Source organism: Diabrotica virgifera, chromosome 5, assembly GCF_917563875.1.
Source record: "Diabrotica virgifera virgifera chromosome 5, PGI_DIABVI_V3a".
NCBI lineage: Eukaryota > Metazoa > Arthropoda > Insecta > Coleoptera > Chrysomelidae > Diabrotica > Diabrotica virgifera.
Genome location: NC_065447.1, coordinates 124,714,033 through 124,735,829, shown reverse-complemented (window position 1 = coordinate 124,735,829; position 21,797 = coordinate 124,714,033). Strand labels below are relative to the sequence as shown.

Genomic DNA, 21,797 nt, shown 5'->3' with positions numbered 1-21,797 from the left:
AAAAGGACCGAAAGACAGTTTCTAAATACTCAAACTGAGTAAAAATGAAAAAGATAAAAAAGATCAAGGCAGGTTTTGTTTATATTTGATTCAGAGTTGGACCACCACCTCCATATAGCTGTTTCAGCATCCTTATGCCTCATCGGTGAAGCTCAGAAGTCTCAACTCTGAAGGAAATACAAAATTCTGCCAATTTAAGGCAAACCATCGCAATGCAATGAACCCACCTCTGAGACGCAATTCAGCGACATCTCTCGTATTACGAGGAAAACAACGAAAAGCCCCAGATGCAAAGTTTACTACCTTTTAAACAATTAGAATAATTGAAATAAAAATATAATAAACAATATTTTAAATCCAAGACTTTTCGTTAATAATGTATTCTTTTGCAATTTAAGCTTTGTTTAATTTATGTATAATATCTTTCATGGTAATAAAGTTGTGCTTTAAAATATACTGTGTATACGAAGAATGTTTGGAATCCTCTGATATAACATGGTAGAAGAGTGTTGGTTGTAAAGTGATAAAACTAATATTTCTCATTCAGTTCCTACAACCACACATATATTTTTTATTAACTTATTGTTTTTGTTTAATACAAGGCTTGCCAATAGATACAATCGATAGAAATGCACTGAAACAAACTGTAGGAAACTTCATGGAAAAAGAAATGAATATCAATGTTCAAATCGAAGAAGTTATCAAACTGGGAGAAAAAACATGTTTGGTCAAACTACAGAACAAGTTTGAAAAAGAAAAGATCATGCAAAATAAAGCTAAACTAAAACACATAAAAGTATGTATATATAAATAATGACATAACAAAAGAAGAACTACAAACACAGAAAAAAATAAGACAAGTCGCAAATGAAGAAATTAATAAGGGTAAAAGTGTTACAATAAAATATAATAAATTAATAATACATGGAAAACACACAAATGGAATCAATACAGCAACCAGTTAGAAGAAGACCAGGGATATCCAAAAAACTAACAGAAGATGAAAATACACAAACAAAAGCACAAATCACGACAGACAAGGCACAGAAAAAGGAATTGAGCAAGGACGAAAATAGAAATAGAGTAAAAACGGAAGATAAACATGAAATAGACATAAGAGAGAACATATTTATAGGTGCATGGAATGTAAGAACCCTACACGAAACCGGCAAATTGGAGCAGGTAAGCCAAGAGATTGATAAGTACAAATTAGACATTGTCAGACTAAGCGAAACAAGATGGAATGGTAGTGGATCAACCCGAGTAGGTGACCAACAGCTAATGATATATTCTGGGAACACGGATGTAAATGACAAACACGAAAAGGGAGTGGCAATACTGCTAGCCCAAAAGGGGAGAAAGGCTCTAGTAGAGTGGGAACCAGTGTCAGAAAGGATTATTTGGGCGAGACTGAAGGCAAGATATTATAACATAATAGTAATAAATGTATATGCTCCCACAAATAAAAACGACGAAAATGAGAAGGAAGAATTTTACGAGCAACTACAAACAACGTTTAATAGGATCAATAATAAATATAGAAGAGATATAAAAATAGTAATCGGAGACTTTAATGCAAAAATAGGAAATGATAATAAAGGACATGAACATGTGATGGGAAAGGAGGGAATCGGAAAGAGAAACGACAATGGAAATCGATTAATCGAATTTTGTGAGCAAAATGAACTTTTAATAGGCGGAAGCATCTTTAAACATAAGCGGATACATAAGGAAACATGGAAATCACCGGGAGGGAGATACAAGAAGCAAATAGACCACATAATAATTGAATATAAATGGAGAAGCTGGCTGCAAGATGTCAGGAGCTTAAGAGGTGCTGATGTGGGATCAGACCACATGCTAATCAAAGCGAGACTAAAAATGAAATTAGCCAGAGATAAAAACCAAAAAATCAGCAGAAGGAACAAGTACAACGTTGATGCCCTAAAACAAGAATGTATAAGAAATAAATTCAGTGAGAGACTGGCAATTAACCGAACAGTATCACAACAAACTGGAGAGTCAGTCGAAGAGACATGGAAATATTTTAAAGAAGTGATGATGAATACAGCAAAAGAAACAATCGGATTAAAAAGAAGACAAAATAAAAAATGGATTACCAAAGACACTCTACTACTGATAGAAGAAAGAAAAAAAATCAAAGAAGAAATTCTACAAAAGGAAGGATCGGAAGAAGAGAGGGCACTTGAAAGGAAATACAAGGCAAAAAACGCAGAAGTAAAAAAACAAGCCATAAAAGATAAAAGAAACTATATAAATGAGATGCTAAATATATCAGAAGAAGCAGCGAAAGAAAACGACTTACGAACACAATATACAATCATACGAAACTTAACAGGAAAAGCACAACGAAATATACGAGAAGTAAAGGATAAACAAGGAAATAGAATAAAAAATGAGAAAGAAATAATACAAAGATGGAAGGAATACTTCGAAGAGATATATGCTAAGCATGAAATAACTCAAATCATAGAAGATGAAGTAGAATCGCCAGAGCTAGAAGTGAATATTGGAGAAATTACAATGGAAAAAATTGGAAACACCCTAAAACTACTAAAAAATGGCAAAGCCGCAGGAATCGACAATATACCCATTGACATAATAAAAGCAGACACCGAGCAGTCAGTAGAGATGCTACATACACTTTTGAATAAAATATGGACGGACGAAGAATTGCCAAAGGAGTGGAAAGAGGGATTGATTATAAAAATACCCAAAAAAGGAGACCTGAGCAAATGCAACAATTGGCGTACAATAACACTACTAAGTGCCACATCCAAAGTGCTGACCAAAATAATTTTGGAAAGATTGAAGCCGGAACTAGATAGAAAACTGAGAAACAACCAAGCAGGCTTCCGTTCCAACCATTCCACTATTGATCACATTTGCACCCTTAGAATTATCTTGGAACAAACAAATGAATGGAATAAAGATATAGATGTGAGTTTTATCGACTTCGAAAAGGCCTTTGACCGTGTAAAATAGGGCACAGATGTGGAAAATCCTTAGATTATATGGGATACCACAAAAAATTATAAACTTTATTAAACTCTTCTACGAAGGATACAAAGCCAAACTAGAACATTCAGGTGAAGTAACAGAAGAAATATCCATAGAAAGTGGAGTCAAACAGGGTTGTGTACTGTCCCCTACCCTATTTCTTATTATGATAGATTGGGTAATGAGGAAAGTAATCGACGATCGAACAGGCATCAGGTGGAACCTTTTCAAACAGTTAGAAGATCTCGAATTTGCAGATGACATCTGCCTGATAACTGAACACCGAAATCATATGCAAGCAAAAATTGACAAATTGGCACAGTACTCCGACACGATCGGACTTCGAATAAACACAGAAAAAACTAAACTTCTAAAAAATAATAACCATCCAAATAATAAAATAATGATAAACGGTAAAGAGTAGAAGAGGTAGACAAGTTCACATATCTGGGATCTGTCATGGAAAGGAGCGGGGGGTGTAAAAAGGATATACAGACGAGAATAACAAAGGCGCAAAACGCATTCAACGCTTTAAATAGAATTTGGCAAACAAACGAAATATCGGAAACAACAAAAATTAAAATCTTTAACAGTTGCATTAAAAGTATACTGCTCTATGGAGCAGAAACATGGAAACAGGACGAAAATACAACTAAAAAACTACAAACATTTGTAAACAAATCTCTAAGAAAAATCCTGAAAATATACTGGCCAAACAAAATAACTAATACAGAACTATTTCTTTAGCAAAATCCACTAGGAAGTAGCCATTTTCGTTTGTCTCTGTATGTAAGCTGTGTTTTCCTATTTTGGGGAACAATAATTCCTCCCTGCCTATTTTAGCATTAGCGTCTCCAAGGACAATCTTCAGATCGTACTTGGGAATAGCCTCATAATATACTTGGTCTAGTGTGCTGTAAAATTGCTCTTTTATTTCTATTTCTTTTTCTTCTGAGGGTGCATGTATATTTACAAACAATATCTTTTGGAATTTACCTTTTAGCCTGAGGGTGCATAGTCTATCTGATACTGCTTTAAAGTCTACAACAGTTTCTTTCAATTTCTTACTTATCAGAAAACCCGTGCCCAATATTCTGTTGTTGCCCCCACTGTTAAAGAATATATATAGCCATCTATTTCCTGAATGCTCTGTCTAAGTTGCTTAGTCTCTTGTAGAACCACCAGATCAAATTATATTTTTTGGCTTCGTTTACTAGATGCTTCAGTTTTCCTTCCTGGAATGATCCTCTTATATTCCACGTCGCTATTTTAACTAGTTCTTCTTTATTGCCATTATCTCGTTTATTGTTTTTCGATTCTCGTTTCTGTTTTCTTTGCCGGGTCATCTTTGTTGGGTCTTCTAATTCTGCATTCAATTCTAGTTTTTTGAGATGTCTTCCTTTATTCTTTTCAGCTGCTCCTTTTCTTTATTCCATTTCCATAATTCATTGTTTATTGTCAATCTTTGGTATCCTGTTTTTGTGCTGTTTCCTTTGATTTTCTGCTCCTTAGCAATTCTTCTTATTTTGGCCTGTATTTCTCTTTCGTCCTTCGTCAGATCATCATTTATGTATATTCTTTCTCTCAGTTGTTTAAGCTTCGTCTTATTTTGCATTACTTTGGCCTTTTCGGTCTTGCTATCCATCTCTACCAAGTATATTTCGTCTCCCAGCTTTCTTGCTTCATTAACTTTTACTTTTACTTGCATTTCTTTTTCTATGAATTTTTCTACCTCATTCCCTAGCAATAGTAGTTGATCGGTGTCAATCTGCAGTCCTTGAATCACAATATTCTTCCTTCTTCCCTCTCTTTCTAATTTTTGTATTCTTTCATTGGAGATCTTTAATTCATTTCGTAATTGATTAATATCTTGAAGCGCCTTTTCATTAATAAGTTTCAGTTCTTCCATTTCCTTTCGATATTCTTTTTGCTCCTTTTTGAGTTCCTTGATATTTTCGGTTACCTGATTCATGTTTTCCTCATGTTTTCTCTGCCGGTTCTTTATTTCGTTTGTATCCTCCGCCAGGCCTCTCAGCATCTCCATCATTTGTGTTAGCATTTCCTTATTTACGTTATCCTCTCTACTCGGGGATCTCATTATTTTCTTAGATTTGTTGAATATCCTATCCATATCGCCGGCTTTTCTTTTCCCCCCCATATGTTGCCTAATCATCAGAGTCTGCCATAATCGCACAGTTTTACCTTTCTATTTTTGTTTTGTTTTTCTCTTTGTATTGTTGTCCCCCTGCACCGCGAAGAAGTTGTTATCCAGGTCAATCCTTCAGAATCTCAGTACCTCTGATTTCTCTACTTTATGTTTTCTGACCCTGTCAGCTTTACTTTAAATCTGGCAAGACCACCTATTATTTGGGTAGCTATTCGGCTGTTAACTGGCTGTTTAGAATTTTGTTCGTATACCTTACTTTTTCTCGTTTGGATCCCAGTCGTTTATTCACACTAAATTCTTCCTTTTCCACCGTAATTATTTTAATTTAATTTTAATCTAATTTATTATAAGGCCGGATCTGTAATTTTGTGAACTAAAAGGTTTATTTAAATACTTGACTTCTTTTCGACACTAATTAAGTGCTTATCTATTATAACTGTTAACTGGTTTTATTTTTACTGAATGATGATTTTAATATAGCATGCTAAAAATAGTTGGATCTTACTTGTTTCAAACAATGTTTGCTGCTTTTTCTCTTATTCACCACACATGTATGCACTAACTTTTTAACATTACTTTTTTGAACTCTTTTGAATTTTCTGACTTGTAATTCTCCAGTAATTTGAAAGAAATTACGAAGCCAAAAACAACCAACTTATATTGTCACTTGCAGGACCGGTCTCTCCGTTAAAGAATATAGCAGGTGGATTAATTTTGTTGACAAACCAAACCAGGTTTGTGTTACTTGTCTTGAAGGCAAGCAAACAGTGAAACCTTTTCCGAAAAGGGGTAAACGGGCAAAGGATCTTTTAGGTATCGTTCACAGTGACCTGCAAGGACCGTTTAAAGTGTTATCATGGGGAGGTGCTGCCTATTGTCTTATATTTGTTGAATATTATACAAAACATGTTTTTGGGTACATGCTAAAATTTTAAGTGTGAAGCTTTCTCAACATAAAAAAATAGATCTGTCGCATTTACGTATTTTTGGTTGCAAAGCACAAATACATATTCTTGATGTAAAAACACATAGACTTGATAAAAAATCCTCTACAATGATTTTTGTGGGCTGTAGTGAAGAATCAAAAGGGTATAGGCTTGTGTCTGAAAGTAATCCAAAACATGTATTTATTGCACGTAATGTAGTATTTCTTGAAAATGAAAAATTAAAAGAAACTTTTCTCCAAAATGATCGAATATTTATAGTAAAAATATTAATATTGATGAAAGTCGTACAGGTTATGTCATTAATAGAGATTCTAACCAATAGAAAGCTACCAGAATAAAAATTGCAGCGGTTATTTTTTAATGATTTTAACTTCCAATCGTGTAATAAGATTTTTCATCACGTGTTTAATTCTGTCCAATCAGATTATTATTACGCTGGGAATATTCTACTGTACATTATTACAGTGGGAATAATTTTAAGTAGATTGTTTCTGTTTAATTGCAACCAGTTTCTTAGTTTTGACCACTGTCACATTTAAGAAAATATCCATAATAAACTTTTAGTTTTGTATCTAATGTCAAATTGTCACAAGGATAACACAAGTCGGCAATTTTAAGCGCTCGAGGTAAGATTATTTCATGAATAAAACTGTATTTATAAATAATTTTAACTAATATTTAATTAATATCTTCGTCTAAATATTTGCTAAACTGTGCTGTACACTTTGACAAGTTGAAAAATGTGTGTCACATTAATTGGGATCAATGTCACTTAATGTCTTTATACAAAGACTTGAATTTTGTATGTAAGTATTAAAAAATAACCTGTCAAATATCACACGATAGTAAGAATAAATATGAAAATAAGGCTCCAATTTTTGTTCTCAAACTTGTTTCCATTCGGCAATAGTCACTCAAGCCCTCCGGGCTCTCGTGTCTATTGCCAGGTAACAAGTTTTCGAAAAATTGTCGCATTATTGTCAATTTATTCTCACTCTCTGGTGATTAATATTGGGAATTTTTTTCGATACTTTCCCGTCGTCAAGTATTACGTCAGATGACATTAATGGCAATTAATGTTTTACAAATTGTCAAAGAGAACACCATGAACAGGTTTAGCAAATATTCAGGCAAAGATATCAATAAAATATTAGTTAAAATGATTTAAAAACAATTTTATTCATGAAATAATCTTATCGAATTACACTCGAGCTCTTAAAAATTACCGATTTGTTTTGCCCTCGTGACATTTTGATATAATTTCACTCCTCTTCGGGTCGTGAAATTAAAACTGTCAAAGTGTCACTCGGGATACAAATCGATAATCTTAGAGCTCTCGTGTAATTACTGCTGATAATCCACTTAGATCTGAAACTTTGGACCATTCAGATGGCCAGGGTTGTATATTATCTGAAATAAGTGGTCAAAAAGAGGAAAACGAAATATTTCCTGGTTATACGAAAGGTGGTGGCAGTGAGGGTGAAGATTCAGTCTCAGTCCATGAAATCAGTGAGGGTGAAGATTCAGTCTCAGTCTATGATACCTGGTCTATGATACCTGATACTATGGTCCCAGTCTATGGTGAAGAGATACCTCCCACATTTGGTGGTCGGTATCCAAATAGGATTAAAACAGCTAGAAGGGACGACGATTTTGAGTATTCATTCCTTTCTGTTGGTCCTAATGACCCAAAGTCCTATGCTGAAATCTGTGAAAGGTCAGATAAATCCTTATGGGAAAAAGCTATGGTCGAGGAAACAGAATCTTTAAGTATTAATAACACATGGGAACTTGTCGGTAGTCGGAACGTTGTCAAGTGCAAGTGGGTATATAAATTGAAAAATGCAATAGATGGAAATAAACGTTATAAGGCAACGCTTGTAGCCAAAGGTTTTTCACAAATCCCTGGAAAGACTATATATTGTATCGCACAATATTGTTTGCGTTAAGTGCGATAAATGGTTACGAAATAGATCATGTAGATAAACTAGAAGTCAAACAATTAGGAATACACATCATAGATTTAATGACATCATAACCAACCGGTGCAAACAAATTCAACAAATTTTTCCTCATATATTAGTTTTTTCGCTACCGTCAAGTTTGGAGGACAGCGCTGTTGCCAAATAAAAAACACATATTTATTTACCAAAGCTGCTACAGCCTACACGGTTTCACTTTGTCTTTAATAGTGTGAAACAATGATAACTATCTTTACTATAAGTGTCAAACTGACATTGTCCGATATAAAATATGTAAGATGTTTGTTTGTTTATTTTTTTTTCTTTTTCTTTTATGGCCTTTGTGAGTTGTGCCCATTTAGCCACCAACATTTCTTAAAATTAACGCCTAATTACAAGACCAATCAAGGGTAGGGCAGGGAAAGTGAAGTTGGTGAAAAAATACACTGTTGTTAAAATATAAACTAAATAAATAAAACATTTGAAAACAATAATTTGACATTTTTACCTACAATATTATGACAGACGTCAGTTACCATTTACCATCTGACCAAATATAATAATGACGTCATATATATTCGTCACTACTTCTAACCAATAAAATATGTCGGTAAAGTCAGCAGCACCACTTCATAAGACCAAACTCAGACTAAGACTATATTTTATTGCTAATTTATTGCTAATTTATTACGCAAATGAAAAATGTATTGCTGTAGCCGTTTCCGAGAAACAGTGTACAGCACAGTACAGTACAGTACAGTACAGTAGAGTACAGGGATCATTTTAACGGCATATTTTATTGCTATTTAATTGCTCTTGATTGGTATATTAACCAATCCTAAAAAGCTACCCCATTATCCCCTAGCGTAAAACTCACCCCCAAAAAGATGATGAAAATCGAAAATTCAACCCCAAGGAATTAATTGCTAATTTATTACGGAAAGAAAAAATTTATTGCTATAGCCGTTTCCGAGAAACAGTGGGTGCTGCTAGCTTTACGGTAAAGCTAGCAGCACCGGTAAAGCGAGCAGCACCTACTCTATATCTCGGGCATGAAAAGGAGTACAGGGATCATTTTAACGGCATATTTTTTTGCTATTTAATTGCTCTTGATTGGTATATTAACCAATCCCAAAAAACTACTCCATATCCCCTAGCGTAAAACTCACCCCCAAAAAGATGATGAAAATCGAAAATTCAACCCCAAGGAATTAATTGCTAATTTATTACGGAAAGAAAAAATTTATTGCTATAGCCGTTTCCGAGAAACAGTGGGTGCTGCTAGCTTTACGGTAAAGCTAGCAGCACCGGTAAAGCTAGCAGCACCTACTCTATATCTCGGGCATGAAAAGGAGTACAGGGATCATTTTAACGGCATATTTTTTTGCTATTTAATTGCTCTTGATTGGTATATTAACCAATCCCAAAAAACTACCCCATCATCCCCTAGCGTAAAACTCACCCCCAAAAAGATGATGAAAATCGAAAATTCAACCCCAAGGAATTAATTGCTAATTTATTACGGAAAGAAAAAATTTATTGCTATAGCCGTTTCCGAGAAACAGTGGGTGCTGCTAGCTTTACGGTAAAGCTAGCAGCACCCACTCTATATCTCGGCAATGAAAAGGAGTACAGGGATCATTTTAACGGCATATTTTATTGCTATTTAATTGCTCTTGATTGGTATATTAACCAATCCTGAACAACTACCCCATCATCCCCTAGCGTAAAACTCACCCCCAAAAAGATGATGAAAATCAAAAATTCAACCCCAAGGAATTAATTGCTAATTTATTGCAAATTTATTACGGAAAGAAAAAATTTATTGCTGTAGCCGTTTCCGAGAAACAGTGGGTGCTGCCAGCTTTACGGTAAAGCTAGCAGCACCCACTCTATATCTCGGCAATGAAAAGGAGTACAGGGATCATTTTAACGGCATATTTTATTGCTATTTAATTGCTCTTGATTGGTATATTAACCAATCCTGAACAACTACCCCATCATCCCCTAGCTTAAAACTCACCCCCAAAAAGATGATGAAAATCAAAAATTCAACCCCAAGGAATTAATTGCTAATTTATTGCAAATTTATTACGGAAAGAAAAAATTTATTGCTGTAGCCGTTTCCGAGAAACAGTGGGTGCTGCTAGCTTTACGGTAAAGGCAGCAGCACCCACCCTATATCTCGATAATGAAAAGGGGCACAGGGCCCATTTTAACGACATATTTTATTGCTAATTAATTGCTCTTGATTGATATATTAACCAATCTCGAAAAACTACCCCATCATCCCCTAGCGCGAAACTCACCCCCGAAAAATTATGAAAATCGAAAATTCAACCCCAAGGAATTAATTATTAATTTATTGCTAATTTATTACGAAAAGAAAAAATTGATTGCTGTAGCCGTTTCCGAGAAACAGTGGTAAAGCTTTACAGTAAAGCTAGCAGCACCCACCCTATATCTCAACAATGAAAAGTAGTACAGGGCCCATTTTAACGGCATATTTTATTGCTAATTAATTGCTCTTGATATATTAACCAATCCCGAAAAACTACGCCATCATCCCCTAGCGCAATATTCACCCCCGAAAAATGATGAAAATCGAAAATATGACCCCAAGGGATTAATTGCCAATTTATTACGTGAAGAAAAAATGTATTGCTATAGCCGTTTCCGAGAAACAGTGGGTGCTGCTAGCTTTACGGTAAAAGCTATATCTCGGCAAGAAAAATGGGTACAGGGTCCATCTTGGCGACCAATTTTATTGCTAATTATTTTTAATAATTCTGTCAAAATTCCGTCCTGTCAATTCTGTAAATATTCTGGACGCTACCGGAGAAGCGCCTGGAACGAAAATAATAAACAAAAACCAAAAGTGGTCAACGAAAACACCATGGTTTACACTAGAGGTTAAATAAAACTGCCACCAAAAAAAGAAAGCTTTCCTAAAATATAGGTCAGAAAAAACGAATGAATCATATGAAAACTATAAAAGAGTAAGAACTGAAACTCATCAATTGGTAAGAAAAACAATAACAGATTATACTGGGAAAGATTCACAAAAGGACTAGAGATGGATTTCTATGGACAACAGAAACAAGGCGCTTCATAAGACAACAAAGAAGCGAAATGAAAGAACTAGTTGAAATAGAACACATAAAAGAGGATACATGGGTGGCCTTCCTGACAGAAATTTGTAAAAAAGAAAACGAAAAATTTTTACCAGAAACACCAAATAAAATCAAATACCAAATGAACTCTTATAATGTGGTGGTGTACAACAACTGCAACTTCTTATTCATAAAATAATCACCACGAACAGAATACCAGATGAATGGAGAAGAGCGATCATGCTGAGGTTCTTCAAGAAAGGAGATAAGAAAGACCCCAATAAATATCGAGCAATAAATCTTTTAAATACAACACTCAAATTGACAACAAGAATTATAGCGACAAAGATAAACGAACGAATAACTCTGCAAGAGGAACAGCAAGGATTTCGAACAGGAAGATCATGATGCACGGATGCAGTTTTTGTAATGACAAATAAAAGAAAAGTCGCTGGAATATAATAAATCAGCATAATATATTATGTGGCTGATAGATTTGGAGAAAGCGCTTGATAGAGTGAGAATTCGGAACGCGACACATTTATTATATGAAAAGGGAATATCACTGGATTTACTAAAAACCATTGAGAATATAATATACAGGGTGTTTCATTAATAATTGTCCATATAGTAACTGGAGAAACCTTAGCACAAAATACGAAGATTTAACCTAAAACACTTAAATAAAATGTGGTTGGTTACTGAGTTACAGGGTGTTTTATCTAAAAATTTAAAAACTATTTTTGCTCAGCATTTTAAAACTATTCGACGTATCCTTTTCATACTTGGCAGAAAGTGCGACTACTAGACACCCTACTAAACTATGATAAACAAATGTTTCTAGCTACTACCAGAGGCGTACGACAGGGGATAGTGGCTGGTTGACCCCTCCCAAATTCTACGCCACTGACGAAATTACTATTTTAGTGTAATTTTTTGATTTTGCTATACTTTTTGTGTAAATAATATACTCTTCATTCGTAACGATAAAATGATTAGTTTTCGAGATATTTGAAATTAAAAATGAAGCGACGCAATACATTAATCAAAATAACCGTGTCGTTTCATTTTTAAGTTCAAAGATCTCGAAAACTAATGACTTTATCGTTACGAATGAAGAGTATATTATTTTCATAGAAAGTATTGGAGAATCCAAAAATTGAACTAAAATAGCAATTTCGCCAGTGGCGTAGAATTTGGAAAGGGTCAACCATTCACTTTACCCAGTCGTGCGCCTCTGGTAATAGCCAGAAACGTTTGTTTAACATAATTTAGTAGTTTGTACAGTAACTATACTTCCTGCCAAGTATGAAAAGTATATGTCAAATAGTTTTAAAATGCTGAGCCAAAATAATTTTTAAATTTTTAGATAAAACACCCTGTAACTCAGTAAAGAACCACATTTTATTTAAGTGTTTTAGGTTAAATCTTCGTATTTTGTGCTAAGGTTTCTCTAGTTACTATATGGACAATTATTAATGAAACACCCTGTATATGAAGATAGCATAGCGATGGTAAGACGTAAATGAAAACTAACGCAACCTATCAAGTATGAAACTGGCATTGGACAACGAGATTCGCTGAGCCCATTAATATTTAATCTGATAATGGATGAAATAATAAAGAAAGTTAAAAAAAGAAGAGGATATAGAATGGGAGAAAAGGAAATAAAGATATGTATGCTACGCCGACGACGCCATAATAACAGCCGAAAATGAAGATAACCTACAAAGATTAATTAAATAATTCGAAGACATGGCGCTGATATACAAAATGGTGATCTCAACAGAGAAAACTAAATCGATAGTGATATCAGCGGAACCGAGACGATGTAAACTGGTCGTAAATAACAAAATAATAGAACAAGCGATGGAAACGGAATACTTGGGAATAAAACTGTCAAGCTACGGAAAAGTGGAAGAATAAGTACAAAAACAAGTGAACATGGCAAACACAGCCAGGATGTCCCAACAACACAATCTGGAGTAACAAATGCCTCACACTCACAACGGAAACAAAAACCAGAATATATAAATCACCAATAAGACCGATAATGACGTACACAGCGGAAACAAGAGCAGATACGGCAAAAACACAAAGACTGCTGGAAACAGCAGAAATGAAAGTTTTACGAAAAATAACAAACCATACTCTAAAAGAGTAAGAAGTGAAGAAATGCGAACGAGATGTGGTATAGAAGAAATAAACATGTGGAAACACAACATAGGAAGAATGACAGAAAATAGAATAGTGCGAATAGCAAGAGACAAATCGCCAAATGGAACAAGATCATTGGGACCATCGAGGAAAAGATGGTCAGACAACGTTAATTGAGGCTAAAAACCGAAGTAAAACAGACATTGAGCCTATTTATAAAGTAAAAAGAAGAAGAAGAAAATTCCGTCTGTTCCTTGCGCTTTATTGTTTTTTAGTTTCTTTACTATTTGAAGTACTTCTTCACAGCCCGGATTTTCAATTTGCTGCTCCGCCGTATTATATTGTCTCGTTTTGATCATTTTCATTGTCTGCATTAGGTTTTCCTCGAAGTATTCTTTCATTATAATTTTTTGGTTCTCTGTTAGTAGTTCTCCGTCGTTGTCTTTGGATATCGCCAATTTTTGGCTAAATGACTGTGTGCTTTCTTTTATTCTTTTGTAGAATTTTCTGCTTTCGTGTCTGTTGTTAAGCTCTAGGATTTCCTGTACTTGTTTTTTCAAAGCCTCTCTTTTTTTTTCTTCTGCATATTCTAGTCGCTTGTATTCTCATTTCGTCATAAATTTCTCTGACATTTCTTGTCTTTCTTTGAAGTTGGTTAAGCCTAGCTTGCTTTTTTTCCTCTACTGCAGTTCTGAATTCATTATCATTTCATTCCACGTTTCTTTGCCTTTTGGCCTTTACGACAGTTTCTTCTGAAGATTCCATTATTATTGTTTTTATTAATTATTGTCTATTCCTCCTCTACACACTCTACAGTTACCTTCCTCTCTGATTCCGTTCGAGTTTTATTTAGAGAGCATTTTGGTATTCTTGTCTTTATTTTTCTTTCTTTATTCTTGTATTTTTATAGGTCCATTATCAAAACTGAAATAAACGGCTAAGCTTAATAAATCAGTAATAAATCAAACTAAGACATAATATCTACCGAAATAATATATTTCCCAAAAGTATTTATACTTTTGGGATGACAAGGCACATTCAATGTAATTTGCTTATGTATAATATGATCCCATGAACGTGGGACTCTAATTATTATTTAGTTAATTGCACATCCGGCGTCCGTGAATCATAAAATGAGATCATTAAAATTTTATTTTTAAAAACGCTGATTTGAAGTTTGTATATTTTTATTGATTAAAAATCGATATTTACTATAAAATAGCACTGGACGAGGTAGACTATACGTATTACCATTTTTTGGACAGTAAAGTTTTTTTTTTAGTTTTTTGTTATAGTTCTATGCCTTTTATCAATTCCCCTCCTTCCGAGAAACAATCGGTAGACGGGTATGTAATACCTTGTAGCAAGTATGAAGCTAAAATATTTTTTGTTTTTTTTTTTTAAGGGTAGAGCAATAAATTGCATTATTCACCTTTCTACTGACTGCACCAATGATTAATAGAAACCCTGTATCAACTGGTCTTAATTACTAAATACATAATTTTTGCATAATGGAACGTTGTATATGCGGTATCAGTAGCCAGCGAGACCTGAGAATACATACTACATTAATACCACTGGGTTAGTAATCACCAATCATCTATAATAAAAATATTTGTCATTATTTAATAGTTGTCATTATTATTAATTTTATAATATACTATACTATATAATACTATTATGTAAACAGTAAACACTTGCAAGTTGCAACAATAAATTGTTTCTTGGCATAAAACTTCAGAAATAAATTATGGTAGGGGAGCCCAAGCGGGGGTTTTTGCAGTTACTCGAGCGCGTCAGATTATCATATGGGGAGAAACCTTGTACCCTGTAAATGTACCTCTACCATATATTGGCTCTTAATACAGGGTAGCTCGTAAAGGGGGGGGCCGAAAAAAAATATATCCTTAGAAAAACTCCAAATCATCAGATTAAGATAAGGTAAGTTAAGTACATGCAAAACGATTGTTGGAAATGGAAAATTAAATAAAAAATGGAAAGTCACCAATAAAATGGAAAACTTTACTTACATTTTTTCGGTTTTAGGACCTACTCTTCACAACCCAGTAGATCGCCAAAGCGCTCGAGTGACTGCACATTTAGCATACTTTCCTTCCCTACTATTAGTAGGTAATTAATACCTCGCATTTCACTTTTCAGGCTTTGTAGTTTTGACCGATATCTCGACTTTTGGAGTGAGTTTTTTGCTAGGGTGAGGATTAATAGGGTACTTTTACTAATATAATATATGCCGCTAAGATGGGCCCTATAATAGTCCTTATCATTGTCGAGAATAGTCAAGATATACCTATGATTGTTTTTACCGTAAAGTTGGCATAACTATTGCTTCTTAGAAACGGATACAGCAATAAATTTTTTCTTTCCGTAATAACTTAGCAACTAATTCCGTGGGGTTGAATATTCTAGTTTCATCATTTTTTCGGGGGTGCATTTTGCGCTAGGGAACGATAGGGTAGTTTTTCGGGATTGGTTAATGTATAACAAGAGCAATTAATTAGCAATAAAATATGCCGCTAAGATGGGTCTTGTACCCTTTCCCTTACCGAGATATAGCTTGGGTGCTGCTAGCTTTAGTGCTTCTAGCTTTACCGTAAAGCTAGCAGCACCCACTGTTTCTCGGAAATGGCTACAGCAATATTTTATTTCTTTTCGTAATAAATTAGCAATAAATAGCAATTAATTCCTCGGGGTTGAATTTTCGATTTTAATCATTTTTTCGGGGGTGAGTTTTGCGTTAGGAGATGATGGGTTAGTTTTTACGGATTGTGTAATATATCGATCAAGAGCAATTAATTAGCAATAAAATATGCCGTTAAAGTGGGCCCTGTACTCCTTTTCATTGTCGAGATATAGGGTGGGTGCTGCTAGCTTTACCGTAAAGCTAGCAGCACCCACTGTTTCTCGGCAACGGCTACAGCAATCAATTTTTTCTTTCCGTGATAAATTAGCAATAAATTAGCAATTAATTCCTTGGGGTTGAATTTTCGATTTTAATCATTATTTCGGGGGTGGGTTTTGCGCTAGGGGATGATGGGGTAGTTTTTCGGGATTGGTTAATATACCAATCAAGAGCAATTAATTAGCAATAAAATATGCCGTTAGAATGATCCCTGTACTCCTTTTCATGGCCGAGATATAGAATGGGTGCTGCTAGCTTTACCGTAAAGCTGGCAGCACCCACTGTTTCTCGGAAACGGCTACAGGAATAAATTTTTTATTTCCGTAATAAATTAGCAATAAATTAGCAATTAATTCCTTGGGGTTGAATTTTCGATTTTCATAATCTTTTTGGGGGTTAGTTTTACGCTAGGGAATGATGGGGTAGCTTTTCAGGATTGGTTAATATACCAATCAAGAGCAATTAAATAGCAATAAAATATGTAGTTAAAATGATTCCTGTACTTTGCGTAATAAATTAGCAATAAAATATAGTCTTAGTCTGAATTTGGTCTTATGAAGTGGTGCTGCTGACTTTACCGACATCAATAAAATGCTCGCTGTAATAGGAATGGCATGTCAAAAAAATCTGATTATTCCCTATATATTTATTCAAATTTAGAATAAGGCAACAAGGGGAAAATAACGTGCATTCCTTATTGTTTGACTTCTAATTTATAACTACTGCATTTTTAGATGAGAACTTAACAGAAAATATTTACATGGAGCAACCCGAAAGCTTCATAAAAGAAAATGAAAAAGTATGCAAATTGAATAGGGCGTTGTATGGTCTTAAGCAATTTACTATGTCATGGAATGACCAAATTCATACATTTTTATTAGAAATAGGATTTGTAAGATCAAAAATGGATCCTTGTGTGTATATAAAAGAGGATAATGGTTTTTTCATAGTTATCGGTTTGCCTGTTGATGATTTTTACATTTTTTCAAACTTTAAATATGAAATTAAAATTCTAAAAGAGAAATTATCAATCTCTTTTAGAATTAAAGATTTAGGAGCGGTTAAGGAATGTCTTGGAATGAAAATTACTAGGGATAGAAAAAATAATTTTTTAAAAATGGATCAAGAGAACTATGCGTTAGACATAATAAAAAGATTTGGATTGGAAAATTGTAACTCGGTTTCAACTCCATTAGAATCAGGTATTAAAGTTCAAAAACCTGAAAATAATGCAATGCACCCTGATTATCAAAAGCTCATAGGAGCACTAATGTATTTGGCAGTTGGGACTAATATAGACCTAATATGGGTTTCGCTGTTAGTTATCTTAGCCAATTTAACAATTCGAGCAAGGAGCATTTAGTGCCTCTAAATGGGTTGTTAGGTACCTTAAAGGTACAGCCAGTTTATGTATCACATATTCAAAGAAAGACAATTTATGCGGATTATGGTAGTTGTGTTGTAGATACGCGATCATTTACTGGTTACGTTTTCATGCTAGGTGGAGGAGCCATTAGTTGGAAGGCTAGAAAGCAAACATCTATAAAAATAGCAGATAGTACTACGTTTGCAGAGTATGTGGCAATAGGCGAATGTGGAAAGGAATGCATGTTTCTTAAACAGCTGATGAAAGAACTGAATTCACCTATAGGAACATTTATAATGACAATAGTAGTGCAAATCAACTTTGCAACAGTCATGCATCACATGCCAGGAGTAAACACATAGATGTTAAATATCACCAGATAAAGGAGTGGGTTAAAAGGGGTGAGATAGAAGTTAGTTGCTTACCGGGCGAAGAAATGATAGTTGATTTCTTAACTAAAGTGCTATCAAAGAAGAAACATTGGGCATGCGCAGTAAAATTGGGTTTAAAAATTAATAAATTAAGTGAGGGTGTTAAAGTTTGGTACATTTATAAAGCGGTGAAACATTTGTAATTCATTAATTTTTCTTTTTATCACTTGGTAACACTATTTTGGCACATAATCCAATATGTCTGACTTGACTGATGTTTAATAATGATTAACGTATTCTTTTGCAATTTAAGCTTTGTTTAATTTATGTATAATATCTTTCATGGTAATAAAGTTGTGCTTTAAAAGATACTGTGTATATGAAGAATATTTGGAATCCTCTGATTTAACATTTTAAAATTTTGAGTAAAATAAAGCTGAACAGAAATAACTAATGGATTTTGGAACCACCACGGTTTGTTTAACACATTCTCTACCTATCGAAGATGATGGAACTTGGCTAGGAGCCTTTTTGTTGAACTGCATCTGACTGAAGTAACCAAATCACTCACTAGCGCTTAAACGGCACCTGACTGAAGTAACCATATCACGCGCTGGCGCGTGATCGGCAGCGAATGCGTTAAACCCAAACACTCTTATTACATCGGATGGTGTGCACAGTAAGGAGTGATAAACTAGAAGTTTTTTTTAATGGCATGGACTCTATGTCAATCAGCAAGTCACAACATGACTACTATATCAAGAAGAATAAACATTTAAAGACCGTTAAGTCCATAAAATATCAATAACGCAGAAAAATTAGTTCAGTATCTGTTGAGACGTAATTTAAGTACTGAAATTCAAAAAGATGGTACTAAACTAAGGTAAGCTAATTATAGCTTCCTTTCAACATCATAGGTGTGTTCAAAAACGATCTACAAAAATTGAATAACAATAACAATAATATAAGTATAATAATATTAGAATAATAATAAGCCAGACGGTGAGGTCCTCAAACTTCCATAGCAAGTTTTTTCTTTGCTTTTATCTTCCGCGGCTCCCTACTGAATTCGAAAGCTGCCTTGGTATGGACTGTCCAAGTTGCTCACCACATGTTCTCTATATACATACATACACATATACACACATATACTTTTAATACTTGACACTACAAAACTATTTTAATACTTGACATAAACATCACGAATGCATTATACATACTCTCTTGTCCATTAGCTAAGATACTAAGGATATTAAACGGAGCTGGTATCTTAAGTCTATGTAGCTGCTGAATAAATCGATATGTCTCATTCTTATATTTTTGGCATTCAAAAAAAAAAAATATGATCTAAATCACCTTTTTTATCACAATTTGGACATCGATCATTTTTGAGAACACGAATTTTATGCAGGTGTGTGGGATAACATGTAACGGTTTGACACGTTACGGAATGATTTTTGAACTCTTTAATTATTGACTAATTTATTTTCTGTTGATTTCTTTCAAATTCTCTAATTTTCTCGCAATCAACTATTTACGTGACGTCATACTTCGGTGTACGGAACGTACTCTACGCCACCTAGTGGCGAATATGACCTCGCGTTCTGAGAGTTTGACGTTTACCTTGTCGGAGAAGCACATTTCGCTCGTCACCGTCACTTGACTCGTGAGCCGGAATAGTGTAGCACCAGTACCCAAAATGGCGGAGAATATCTCCAGAAATTAATTAAGTTTTGTCTACAGTTCCCAGTTTGTCTTGAAAATAATATTATAGTACCCAGCTGTGTCTGGAACCAGGGAAAATGGCAGTCCACTAGGAGTTTATTCCCGGTAATTATTCACTTTTTATATAGTCAGGTTTTTATATGACCGCTTATATTGTTTTTGTAAAATATTGGATTCTCATTGTTGGATTCAAATCAATTTCTATTTGGATTGTATATAGTATAATTGATGTTTATTTAAGATTCTGTCCAGGAAAATTCTATATACTTTTTCTAATATTTTTTTTAACATAACCAAACTTATGAATTTCTAAATTAATGTTGGAAATAATCCAATTTGCACATTCAATATCTATAGATAATATTCACTTTAAGAAAATTCTAATATTTTTAATTTTTTGGTTACACTAAGGCCACTTATAATAAGTATCCTATAATTATTTTAAAGAAGTCATATCTATTCTGTATTTAAATTCCACACTCATGTGTCTTTACTTTGAAATTGTCACATAAATTCTTGTCAAGGTCAAGACTATTAATAATGAGAGATCTTTTTTGTGGGATGGCTTTTCTTTTTTACAATTACTATCTATATTAAAAACACTTCTCTTTTTTCTCCTTTGACTTTTTCCTAGACTTTTACAGTGAAACTAAGGCTGGGTAAATATTTGTTTTAGCCTTTTGGGGAAGTAATATAAAACGATCATGAGAAGTCCTCGCCCTCGCCCACCTGAAAGGAACCTATTCCGGCTACAGTCAGTCATTTGGGAAACAAACTATGGAGCGTTCCAGCTCCATTTTCGGTCGATGTCATCTGTGCTTGCAGGAAGCATGGTTTTGCACCATCCTGGTGCTCATTTTCTAGCAACCTTATTAGGAGTCATTTGGGTTTGTTTGGGAACATTTAAGTTTTGTGACTATTTTGTGACTTTTGTAACTATGAAGTTCATATCAAGACATTTGGTTGATTTACTTTTTTAAGATTTAGCTTATTTTTTTTTATAACATTGAAATATTAGTGTATTTAGTTCTAAAACTGTTGTATCTACGGTAAGTTCTTGTGCACAAGAAATGAGCCCAGAAAATTAGGTTTTTATATCTTATTGTTTATTTAGGTCGATTTCATGTCATTATATAAATTTAGGTTGTATTAATTGCTTGTTTCCCAGATATTTCGTTGTTCACTTGCTTTTCTTCATTTGTTCGGTTAATTCAGGTAGTTGTTTAGGCAATTATCTTAACTTCAATTTAATTCACATTCATTTGTATATTTAACTTTGCTTAACTCATTTTCTTGTATTTGATTGAGTTAGGCTTGTGCCTGCTAATTTATATATTGTTCATATTTGTCGGTTTTTAATTTAGTTGTACGTAGCAAGCGTACTATAACCATTTGGTAAAGAGTCTCATGTAAGTTGTACCCTATATGTAAGTACGAGGTACTTAAATAATTTTGTAACGGGTAACATGATTGTTGTTATCTTGAATATAACATGTTAAAGTATAACTTTGTCATTTTAGAGTCACACACTATTCATTTTGTAACTCAGAGATTGTGAGATTTTTAATAAATTTTGTTTATTTGGTATATCAATTATTATTATTGTTCCTTTATGTTCACATTTACTGATTTAATATATTTAATATTTGACAGCAGTGTAAGATACCTGGGAGAGTGATCGACGATCATTTTCTTGGCGCCCATGATTTGTTCGTTTTATATAATTTGTTCTTCTTTAGCAATTATTCATCTTTATTCCTTTCAGTACATTATTCTTATCTTAATATTTCCCTTCTTAGTTATCATCACTATCTACTTTGAGCTACCGTCTTCGACAGGCTTGCAAATTGGCTGTATCCATCCTTGTGTGTCAAGTTGTCGTTCTCTTGCTAGCCCACTCTATTTAGTTTGCCTCTGTCTCTCCATACTTCTATTATCAGTCCATCTATTTCTGCATCTTATCATTTTCCCCCTACATAATACGACTGCCAAGTAGTATTTTTCTTACTTCAGCTTCTTCAACGTAGAAGCCACCTTTTTGTCATTTTT

General features: G+C 34.0%; 1 protein-coding gene across 1 annotated transcript in view; it reads left to right on the top strand.

The window, feature by feature from the left end:
* The window catches only part of LOC126884376 (constitutive coactivator of PPAR-gamma-like protein 1 homolog), a 336,683-nt gene extending 315,348 nt beyond the window's left edge, over positions 1-21,335 (top strand). Inside the window, exon 14 of the mRNA XM_050650301.1 lies at positions 20,425-21,335. Coding sequence (XP_050506258.1) covers positions 20,425-20,440 — 16 coding nt within the window. The 3' untranslated portion in view covers positions 20,441-21,335. The remainder of the gene's footprint in view (positions 1-20,424) is intronic.
* The last annotated feature ends 462 nt before the right edge of the window (positions 21,336-21,797 follow it).